This window comes from Amphibalanus amphitrite, unplaced genomic scaffold (genome assembly GCF_019059575.1).
Source record: "Amphibalanus amphitrite isolate SeventyFive unplaced genomic scaffold, NRLGWU_Aamphi_draft 000317F_arrow, whole genome shotgun sequence".
NCBI classification, from domain to species: Eukaryota; Metazoa; Arthropoda; class Thecostraca; order Balanomorpha; family Balanidae; genus Amphibalanus; species Amphibalanus amphitrite.
In genome coordinates, this window is record NW_024881812.1 from 472171 (window position 1) to 484147 (window position 11977).

Genomic DNA, 11977 nt, shown 5'->3' on the forward strand with positions numbered 1-11977 from the left:
TGGACTGTACCTACATGGAGGCTGCAGCATTATTTTTTTACTTTTCGTTTCTTTTGCTCAATTTTGGAACTGCTCTGAAGTTATAAGGCATCATCACCAATAGTTCAATACACCTTGGAACGTCCAAATGCAAGACGAACATGTCGTTGACATCACATCACTTTTACTTGACAGTTCTGAGTGTTCTGACCATGGCACGACCTGTGTCGTAGGGGCGCAGAACAATACTAATATAAGAGGAGAGGATCGGCCCCACAGCTGAGTAGTTTCATGCTACGAGGACATACTCATTGGCATATCGTTTCCCAGATTCTCAACAGGTAGGCATGTGAACACATGGGAACGGGACAGACCGAACAGACGACTCTGTGGTGGACACTGACAGATGGACGGGCAATCCTTGAGGAAATGACCACCGATAGCCCCGCACCGGCGACTGACACACTGCGGCACAGCCATAAATCGAGACAGCCCACCTTTCACAGGTCGTTACTGGCCTCGGATTTTCCGGGTCCGAGGGACGACGGGCACAGTGCGCCGCACCACGAGCTCTTCCGGGTGGTGTGCGCCCGACCGTGCGGTGCTGGTGCTGCTACCTGTCACTTAGGTCGAGAACTACTGCTTTCCAGAGCTCGCTGCCAGGGATCGCTGGGGAGGCGGGGATGGTCTTTATTTTTGGGCGTACGGTCGCAATCGCATGTCTCATCTCTGCAGGCTGCACGAAAGTGCACGCGAGGAGCCCAGTTCCCATAAGAATCAGGGCACCTGTGCAAAGTAACACGGCACAGCCCAGCGCCGATTCGGTGGGATGGGGCGGGGCCTGGGGACGTTATCGGCAGCAGACGCGGGTCTCACAGCGTCCACAGTAGGAAAGCGTGAAAATGTAGCGCACACTGACTGCCGTGACAGGGTATAGGGTCGTTTATCCCACCTCTACATTTTCCTAAAAAAAAACATGCATAAAACGGCGACGCTATGTGCAGTCAGCCCGAGCCGTCGTTTTCGGCACAAACCGTTCAATTGGGACAAATCTGAGGACGCATGTACCAAAATAAGTTCAAAATAGGTATTGTGTTTTCACTTTTCTTCGACTTAGACCGAGGCATATTAGAAGTGACGAGTCTGGGACAATATATATAAAAAGCTATCAAATCGGGAACATTTAACATTCGACGACCTCTGGTGACCTGGCCTACGACGCATCCTTATGAATACCTAACCGAAGTGCTTTCTGAATGATGTTTGCTGGCCTTTCGATCGCTGCTAAAATGATCAAATTCTCCCTTTAGCATTTGCCCTAACGAATTATTATTTAATCCGGGAGCAGAGGTAAGAGGTGTGTGAGGAAGGGTAGGTTCTCTGTCACATTCCGTCCTTGCTATGACTCGATGTGTTATGATTGGACGGTGGACCATTATCACGGCGCAGGATGACTGGGCGGCGCGCCGAGTGCAGTACGGTGTTTGCGAGTGGTGCCCGTTTCAGAAAATGTATGTCCAATGTCCGTCCAATGTCCGGCATTTTCGTCGGCTGTCCGTCAAAAAAAAAAATGTACAAGCCAGCCAGTTGCCCAAAGAGGTCCTAAAACTATACGTAATAATCAACACTCAGCACTGCATTATTTAATTTGCTTCTAATGTACATGTATTATTACCAGCCCAAAGGTGCTCATCACTTTTGAGCTGAGCTTTCAATTCGCCAAGCAATGTTATACAGGATTACCTTACCAGTAAAACGCCTTTTGGGCGAAGAACGAGCGAGCGAGATAGGGGTGAGACTAAATGCTTACTTCGAAATCTAAGCTGTGTTGCGGCATTGGCGGTTATGTGCGGCGTGTATGCCGCATGATTAGTAAGCGGCGACCACTAAATTAAAGACTTAAACGCTCCAACCCGTTTTCAATGAATAACACTGCATACCAAAAATGCCAATCGCTCTCGTCATAAGATATTTAGATTTAAACAACTAAGTTATCTGCATCATCATTTTGAACCAAATAAATGCTTTCAACTTAGTACTCACTCATTCCTTCCTTCGTTGGCTCCAAACAGTCTTTCGATTGTCTGGAAATTGTATGCCAAATCCCGCACCTGTATACGACTGGTGCATATCAAGGCCGATGTAAGAATTTCAATAGGCTCTCGCATGCGATTTCCTGGCTACCCAAAAAGTATGTTTCAGTCATGCTATCAAAACATGGTATGTCAGCCCTGTCACCAGCTTATGACAGCTCTGCTTGTATAGTGCCCCGGGGCACTACAAGCAGAGCAGGGCACTAGTCGGTGACGGTCATGACCGTCACCGACTCCCTTCCCTCCTTAAAAGCCAAGTTTCCCTCCATCATCTCTACTAGATTTAGGTGATGCTCCGACAAATTCACAAACAAGACCGAACTTGTTCGGAGTTCGGACTGTGAGTTAACCCTCGCCCTTTAAGGGGGGGGGGGTCGAACGGACTCCCCTCGGTTTTTCGCGAATAACTCGCGTAAAAAGCGGCCGATCACGACGTAACTTTTAGTACCCTCGCGTTGATCAATTTTACACCTACCCTGAAAATTTCATGACCCTGACGCAAATAACCTTTGACCTGTGACCTACTTCTCGAGACCATGTTTGGCCGGAACCGCGATTCAGCGTATGTCGGCTCGCATTAGCAGCGCGTTTGCAGTCTTTTGTGGTTTCAAGCGTTCAAACATGTGATATGATGTTGCCCCCATGCATTAGGGTGGGTGTCAAGGTCACCTGAAGGTCAGGTCAGGTCATTGACCTTTGGTGACCTCGGTTCACTTTTTCGAGTTTGACATGTTTCTAGGCCAGTTTTTCGAGCTGAATTCGAATTTAGCAACCACATGAACGTTTACAAAGTAGTTTTGGTGCCTTCGTAACATGTTACGAGGCTGTCAGAGGCGGTTGACACCTACTACAAATACCCTGCAGGACCTCTACTGGTTGACCTGACCTGACCTGACCCGACCTGTTATTTTTATTTAATGAATGTTATTTTTATTTAATTAATTATTTAATGAATTATTCAAATGAATGAAGACATCATCTGTGATCAAAACTAGCATGATATTCGTGATCAGCACCCCGAAAAACCCCATAGCAGCCACGCTACGACGTTCTAACAGGTCCCGATTTTCCCGCCTTTTGGGTCATTGATCTGACTTGGAAGGTCAACTGATGACCTAGGACCTTAAAATTGGGTATCATCGGCTTCCTCTCGTCACGGGCAACACGCTCGTTTTTTCCGCGAAGCTCTAGCTTGATCAGGAGCGAAACGGCAAGGGGTTATACCTTATACGTTCGCGGCTGGAAAAACACCAATACGGGCGAGGGTCAAGTTGAAAGTATTAATTTGGTTCAAAACGATGATGGAGATAAGTTAGTTATTTAAATCTAAATATCCTATGACGAGAGCGATGGACATTTTTGGTATGCAGTGTTATCCATTGAAAACAGGTCAAAGCTATTGAGTTTTTAATTTAGTGGTCGCCGCTTACTAATCATGCGGCATACACGCTGCACATAACCGCCAATGCCGCAACGCAGCTTAGATTTCGAAGTAAGCATTTAGTCTCACCCGCGAGATAGTGAGCCCTGCACGTGCGGAAGGGCGAGAGGGTACTTCCAACGGGCTTGTGTAAAACACCCTTCTAACCGGTCGCTGCTGTGTGCCAAATTTGAACGCAATCGGCCCAGCCGTTCCTGAGATCTGGAAGCGGCATTCTGCACGTGCGCACGTGCAAACGGGGTCCAAACGGACTTTTGCACTGCACCCTACTAACCGGTTCCCAACCGTGTACCAAGTTTGAGCGCAATCGGCCCAGCCGTTCTCGAGATCTGGAAGCGCCCCCTGCACGTGCGCACGTGCAGTAGCACCCTAACCGCAACACATAGGAATGCCAGGGGGGCGACACGGCTATTCGCGCAATGTATTCAGTTATGGGCCGCGCGGGGCCTCGCGATGACGCGGCTGGAGGCAACTGCTCAGCGCGCATAGGATACTTCTGGCGGGGCCGGGCGCTGAACGGTGTGCAATGAATGGGTTATGGGCGGGCAGACAGAGATGAGGTATTGAATTTGAATTGACAGCAATCGGGTGGGGAAGGAGAACGTTTCTAATCGAGCTTGGGATGGGGAAAGCCGAAAATGTCACGATCGGCTCAAAGCTCCGACAGGGCCGGGTGCCGTACCATGTGTAGTAAATTTAGGCGGGCAGAGATGGGTTATTGGATTTAAATTCACCTTACCATCGGTTTCTGGTGGGGTTTGAAGACGTTTTTAGTCAAGCTCGGGGTGGGGCAACCCACTTGCGGATCCAGTGGAAGGCATTTGGGGCAAATGTCTTCCCCCACAACCGGGGCAGCGCCGGAAATCGCTTTTCGAGAATAAAAGAAAACTTGACAACTTTTCTGAGGAAATGTTGGTTAATCACACTGCACAGCAGTGCGCAAGGAATCGAAATCCGAGTTTTTTTATTAATTCGGAGAAACCTTTTTGGGGTAAGTCCCCGCAGTGTCCAAGACCGCTTCCTGGATCCGCCAGTTGTGAATAAGTCACGGTCGATACCGAGCTTCGGCGGGACCAGGCGCTGTATACGTTGTACCTACAATGAAGAGGTGGACAGACACCTAACTCCACATCCTACTGCTATACCCGTGCTTCTGTGGGTGAAGCACTGAAGCATCACAGATCTCCCACAGGACCTGCGAGTCGACGAGGTGGCTGCTTTGGCCGCCGGGTACTGCAGCTCCCTGGAGTTGCCTGGGACCGATGGTAAAACAGCAGCTCCGGAGTCCGGCGGGGCCCTATGGGCCGTAGTAATTAGTGAATTATTCTAAGCCACACTTCGGATAGTGTGGCTTATTCTAAGCCACACTTCCGAAGTGTGGCTTAGAATAATTATTACTGCGAATCTAGTGCATTTTCTTTAAATTAGTGAATTGTATAATGTACCTATATTGTTCATTTTGACAAATGTTTAGTTTAATGAAAAACAATATCAAATTCTTATCTGTATTCAATGTTGTATTCAATTTACATTGAATACAGATAAGAATTTGATATTGTATTTCATTAAACTGAATTAGTGAATTCCCGTAACGCAGAGATCATATCCTCAATGATTTTCTTTTATTCTCGGGCCGGGCCGGGCCGGGCCGCTCAATACTGAGATTTTCCCCTTATATTGAAAAGACTTCGCTTCGCTCGCTGCGCTCGCTCGCTCGTAATTAAATGTTGAGGTGTACCTAGAAAGTGATTGTCCTAATGATGTCCAAGGCCTGCTGCTCTTGTCCAACCAAATTCCGAATTAGACATTGCAATGTCTAATTTGTCCAATGCATTGGACCAAATCGGAATTACGAAGGTCCAAGTTCCGATTGGCACCACTAAGTAAAGCCGTAGCGCTGACAGTTGAGGACTATAAGGTGCTTGTAGAGGTGCAGTATGAATCGTTGCAGTGCAGATCCGAAAAAAGAGCATCTGGAAGCTTTATCACCCGAACATCGCTTCCCTTTCCTGCGAACCTTCGGAAACAGCATAGAAGGTATCGCCGATAATTATATGTTAGTGGTTATTTACAGATACCTCCTGGTAAAACATGTGAATAAGTAGGTGTAGGTAGGTACCTATTACATATATGTACCTACATACTAACATATGTAATACCAAGAGCTAACTGTGTAAAACAATTAGATACCTTTTCTTCCCCGTGAGCCTTAGCTGTTTGTAATGCTTGCTGAGGATCATTATTGAGTCGAATGACACTGGAATAGAAAAAAATGATGACGAAATTACTTAGGGGAGAGTGGGGTAAGATGCCCAGGGTGGGAAAGACGCCCCACCCCCTCTAGCGGCGAAACAAAGAATCGAACGTGGAAATTAATGTTGTTAGCGTAAAGTGGAAGACTGCCTTGTTAACTGCACAAAAATTTGCGAAGCTCAGTTGGGCAACGGCTGGCTGGTGATTGCATGTTTTTTATTTGCTTCTTTCAAAAAATCTTTTGGTGTCAAAACATTGTAAATATCAAAGAAGGTAAATAATTTGTATGTCCCTTGCTATGGTCGTGATACATTCATGCGTGTACCGTGTCCCAAACAGTTTGTTTCAGGGTGTAGTTTTATGGCTAACAAATTGTACTGATTTAATGTTAATTCGGTACCTTGGGGTAAGATGCCCCCTGCCCTGATGGGGAAAGACGCCCCCCTAAATCCGTAGGCTGGCCTTCAAGGAACCCGTCAAATCATTTATTACGTACTTGTGATGAGAGACAAAAGCCGATCTGGGACTATTGAGAGTCCAGTACGGTCGGGTGCTCCCCATGCCGGTCTCTCGGCCCACACAGCGACTTTTTGGGCGGCATCTGACTCTGAGATCCCTCACGACGGCCTCTGTGGGCCCCATTATTGGCTCCAAGGCCCCTCACGACATCGTTTGAGGGCTCCCACGTTGGCTCCACGGGCCGTGCTGGCATCTGAGGTCCCCACGATGGGATCGAGGGCCCTCAAGCATCATGAAGACCTATAAGGGCCCCACAGCGGTCTCCGAACGCCACCACGGAGGCTTGTTTGGCCGCGCTGAACTATGATGGCCCTAACGATGACCTCTGAAGCCCCTTACGACTACTTTTGAGGGCCCTTACGATGACGTTTAGTGTCTATTGCAGGCTCGAAGGGACTACTGATTCGTTCAGGCGATTCACGTGCCCATTTATGTCACTTATAGTGCAGGGGGCATCTTCCCCAACGCCAGGGGGCGTCTTTCCCACCCTGTGGGGTAAGATGCCCCCTTTCACTTCTTCAGGAAAATGCTTAATAGCATAAAAGCCATCATATTTCAGGCACGAAAGTGTGTTATTTTTTGGAGAAAAATGATGTCGGCTTCCGTTGAAACTCCAAGTTTTTGCTTTCCGATCGTCATTTTCGAATAATATATGAGATTGTAAAACCCTGGGCATCTTATCCCACTCTCCCCTACACCAGAGGTCGTCAAAGGCCAAGTTATACCTATTTCAACGTTTTTTTGTTTGTTTTTCTTAATCGGCACATGACTCAGGAATGAATTCCTAAAGCTGCAGCGCCGCGCAAAAGCGCATTCGATAGTTATTGTTCGTTCTTTCTGGATTGTGTCCTCAATTTGACTTAAAACCACAAGGGATAAAACTTGAGATTGACCCTTTTACGGAAAGTGTTTTTTTTCTGAAAAAAAACTTTTAACTCAACGCCACCACGACACTGATTATTGCTGGCATCGTGTTCCTCTCGTTGAGACGTGCCGAATAATTTTACCTTAAAAGGTCCTTTTGAAAATTTGATTTAAGGTCAAAGCTATGACCTGCAGCCGAGAAAGATGACCTCAGGGGCATAAAGTGGGGTCATGGGGTGCAGTTCTCCGATTTAGTGTGTCATGTTTACCTGTTAATCGATTTTGAGTGTTTAGTATGCAACTATCATCCAAAAGAAGGGAAGCTCAATTTTCTTCCGTTGAAATATATCTAATTAAAATGCCGCGAAATTGGTCTGGTCTTAGGTCACCGTCATCAAAACTCTGATATCAACATCAACATTATATACATACATGCTGATACACTAATCAATCGCTGAAAGTTTCAAAGCAATCGCCCAGTCGGTGTGGCTATAATGGCGAGCATTGGAACTTCTCGGGACTAAGTGCACTTGACTCACAGCATCTTCAGAAAAAAACATGATGTGTGCCGAAACGGCGGGCTAAAGCCCCGCGACTTTTTAAATGCGCAAGCAAAACCTGGGAGGGAAATGTAAAACGCCACCCAGCACGGCGTAGGATGCAGAAGTTGCAATTTAAAACATTGCAGCTTTCATTTCCTAGTCCTGTGGCGACCGCTCTCCAGTTATTCCATTCCGCCCCCCCCCCCCTCCTGACACGACCCCGCCCTGTTGGCGGCCCTCGGCGCTGGCCCTGACGGCCGGTTACCGGGCCCTGTCGCGGCTGCTGATTGGTTGGCTGGTCGAGCCGGCAGCACGCGCTCGGCCGCGCCGCTCGGTGTTGGCCGGGCGCGTCGCGGCGCGGCATCAGAAGTCCGTCTGCAGCGCGCGGGGAGGGCCGCGCCGCTCTGCAGCTCCTCGCCCCAGCCACGCGGCCATGGAGGACTCTGCGCTGTGGACCAAGATCATCTGTCTGGTGCTGTTCGGGGTCATATCGCTGGCATGCGGTCTGGTGCCGCTGGTCGCCAGCCGAGCGGCGCGCCGCTGGCGCCGCAGCCGCGCCGGCAAGACAGAGGTGCGTGTGAAGGAGCGTCTGCGTCTGGTGCTCTCGTGCGTGCTGTGTCTCGGCGGCGGTGTGCTCCTCGGTACGGTGTTCACGCACATGCTGCCTGAGATCCGCGAGATTTTCGAGGAGATCGAGAGTGCCGACCTGCTGCCGGGAATGCACTCTCCGGCTGGCGAGATCTTCATCTGCGTCGGCTTCTTCCTGGTGTACCTGGTGGAGGAGCTGGTGCACGCCTGTCTGGCCGGCCGCGCCTCGGCCAAGAAGCGGCGTGACGTGGCGCCGGCGCCGGTGGTCAGCTCGCCGTCCGCCGTGGTGGTGGAGGTGCACGGCGACCGGGACGCCATGTCCTGGCACGAGAAGTACGCCGAGCCGCCGCCGGTGACGGCCGCCGTGACCGAGGCCGCCGCCGAGCTGTCCGAGCACGGACACCACCACGGCGGCGCCGCCGGACACGACCACGGCGCGGTGGTGGCCACGCTGCACGCGCTCCGCGCCTACATCGTCATAGTGGCGCTGTCCGTGCACTCGGTGTTCGAGGGCTTCGCCGTGGCGTTCGAGACCACCAGTCGTGACGTGTGGGTGCTGTTCGCCGCCATCGCCACGCACAAGGCGATCGTCGCCTTCTGCCTCGGCGAGCAGCTGCTTGCCACCAAGCGGTCGGCGTGTTTCGTCGTGACCAACATGCTGATTCTCTCCGCGGCCTCGCCTCTGGGAGTGACCGTCGGCCTGGCTGTGGAGCAGCTGGACCAGGATGAGGGCTCCAGGCTGCTGGCCACTGGACTCCTGCAGGCCCTGGCCGCCGGAACCATCCTCTACGTCGTCTTCTTCGAGATCCTGGCTCCCGAGCGTCAGAAGCACGGCGCCGGCCTGTTCAAATTCCTTGCCGTCGTCGCTGGGTTCTCGCTGATCGTGCTGATGCACAGCTCCGGAGCCGGTCATTCGCACGGCGGCCACGGACAGACGCTGCTGGCCGGCGGTCACGGGCACGGGCACGGCGGTCACAGCGAGGCGCACGGTCACGAGCACGGCGGCCACGAGCACGAGCATGACCACCGCGCGACCGAGTCGGTCAACTCTGACTACCTGCTGCGGGTGCCGAACGAGTCGGGTCACGTGTACAACACTGTGCGCTACATCAAATCCTTCAACCGCCAGGAGCCGCCGACTGTCACCGCGGGCGACATCGTGGCTGGAATGAGGAGCATTGTGGAGGATCTCGGCATTGACCATGATCACGGCGAGCTCGACGATGAACATCACGGTGCCGTTGGCGGGGAGACGAGTGAAGACTCGCCAGGTGGTAAGGACTCTGGCAGGAGGAAAGCTAAGCCACAACACGATGATCATACAGATGGACACGGGGACCACGAAGAGCACGATCACGACGAACACGATCATCACGACCACGAAGAGCATGATCACGAAACGTCCGGCAGCGGAAGCAGCGGCTCTCACTCGGCGTCCGAGGAGGCCGGAGACGCGCACCACCACGACCATGACCAGTTTATGAGGACGGTCGCTGACCTGGCAGGCCACCTCGCTGGACTGGATCGTCGAGCGGTGGATCGCACCGTCACCCTCATCGACACCCTGGACCTGATAGCCATGCAGAAGACTGACAGGAAGGGGAAAAGCCGAGCGAAGGGCGCTGGCAGCTCGTCTGGTGTCGGGAGAAACCACGATCACGAGCAAGAGCACGACCATGATCATGACAATGGTCACGAGCACGAGCACGATCACGATCACGATCACGATCACGGCTCGGTTGAAGGCGGGCAGTTGTCGCCGAGTTCCACCGCTCCATCAGCTCGGTCAATGGCAAAGGGAGGTGATCCGAACAGGGACGAGTCGGGCCGGGTCGAGCCAGGCCAGGACGAGTCGCGCCGGTGGTTGCACGCGGCCCACTTTGGCGAGCCGATCGACGGCCACGTGCAGTTTGTGCTGCAGGAACCCGTCACTCAGCCGGATCCGGCGCGTGACTCAGAGTCGGCAGCGACGACCAGCTCCAACACCGGCACCAGCGAGGCGGGAGAACATCAGCAGGAGCTGGACGCGAGGAGGGAGCTGGATGCATTGGAGGAGGTGAGGTTCCATAGCCGCGCGAGAGAGTAAAACTGTCCAAGGATGGCGTCACGATCGCTCAACCCTGAGTATTCCGGTGCTGTTACGAAAAGAGTGCTTTAGCGTGCCTTAGAGTCAGAGTAACATTATTCAGTGTGCTAGCGCACCGTGTTTTGTCCATATTTGACCATTAAAGCGCTTGATGGTAGATGGAGTGGGATACGCATGATGTAGATGTAAAGTGCTGAGGTACAAAGAGGTGCTTCCGTGCTCATAAGTGCCAGTGTGCGTACGTTTTGTGTTGCGCGATGTAACTGGGTGGAAACGGTGTGCAGTAATTTCTCATTTTTGTGTCACGTTTGTGGTGAGTGATTAGGCTGGTTGAGCACAATCTTTTTAAAGGTCTCACGTAAGAGTTCTGAGCTGTAAAACTGAATGTTAAAATCGTTACAAAAAAAAAACAGCTAACCCCCTCTGGTGACCTCAACCTATCAAAGTGTACCTAATTCGTCCCAGTTATAGTTGTCAATCATACTTACAGCGCCAGATTCGTTGAGCACGTTCCGGAAACGTATCATAGATCTGGCGCTCCCGCTACCAAGTAATCTTGCCGCTACCCACCCGTGCACTGCCTGAACCGGCCGGGCAGCGCTCAGTTCAGTTCAGCCCTCGCCCCGGTCCCGGTTCGCCACCGGACGTAACCACTCGGCCGGTCGGGGCATTCCGGCGCACGCTCTCTCCCCGGCCCTCTCTCCCGGCCCGATACTCTCCCCTCTGGCCCTCTCTCCCCGCCCCATACTCTCCCCTCTGGCCCTCTCTCTCCGCCTGATACCCACCCCTCCCCTCTGCCAGCCTGAGCGTGCCTTCGAACCGTTCGGTTCGGCGCGGTGGGACGTGACGTAAGAGTCTGGTATTGTGTTTCAGTGCTGTATATACCCACTGCATATAGCTGTGATATAGGAATGGTTGGGAGATGTGGCGGCGTTAGATGTCAAAACCTCTATGGGCTGCAGAATTCGAGCTAATATAGCTCCCGAATTCAAGTGGTTAACAGGCCTTTGATAATTTCCCGCAATACGTAGTGTTTTGCAGTGTTACATTTAGATGTTTACTGCGGGACCGTGGACATGTTCATAGTGTCCGCTTTGATTAATTATTTTTGATTGTTTTGGGGGTTTTATATATGCGCTGATGATGAATACATATCGTTTCCAACAACAAGTGATTTGTGATGCGTTGAGCGAAGAGCGGGGACGGACGTTCGACTGTTGTTATCCGTTCCGGCTCTGTAAGGTGGTGTTTTTCCTGCAGCACCGAGCGCCACCCACACACCCGCTGTTCCGCCTCTCAGCTCCATTGAGGTACACGTCCCTGAGGGCTGCACTTCCCTGCTAACCTCCCATTATCTCTGAGAACCCAATGCCACTTCTGAGAACCTCCTGCGGCGATGGCCGTTTTGAACACCTGTCATGGTTTCTCTAAAGCCCGCTAAAAACCCTCATCACTAAATCATTGTCCACCGGACATCGACTTTGTCTTACCATGGAACCCTCCTCCGTCAAATCTTCCCGTTCATAGCTGACCTCTGTTGACCTTAGCCCGCCCGTGACCCCTGCCATTGCTGATGACGCCACGGGCTGTCTGTCTGGCGGTCGGTGGCTGT

At 51.7% G+C, this 11977-nt stretch overlaps 1 protein-coding gene across 1 annotated transcript; it reads left to right on the forward strand.

Annotated features, from left to right (window-relative positions):
- Window positions 1–8029: 8029 nt before the first annotated feature.
- LOC122388316 lies at window positions 8030–11532 on the forward strand. Its single transcript, XM_043379288.1, has one exon. The coding sequence runs from the start codon at window positions 8125–8127 to the stop codon at window positions 10363–10365; it is 2241 nt and encodes a 746-aa protein (XP_043235223.1). The 5' UTR covers window positions 8030–8124; the 3' UTR covers window positions 10366–11532.
- Window positions 11533–11977: the final 445 nt, after the last annotated feature.

Coding starts and splice junctions, on each gene's coding strand:
- LOC122388316 (XM_043379288.1), top strand. CDS start 8,125: ATGGAGGACTCTGCGCTGTGGACCAAGATCATCTGTCTGGTGCTGTTC.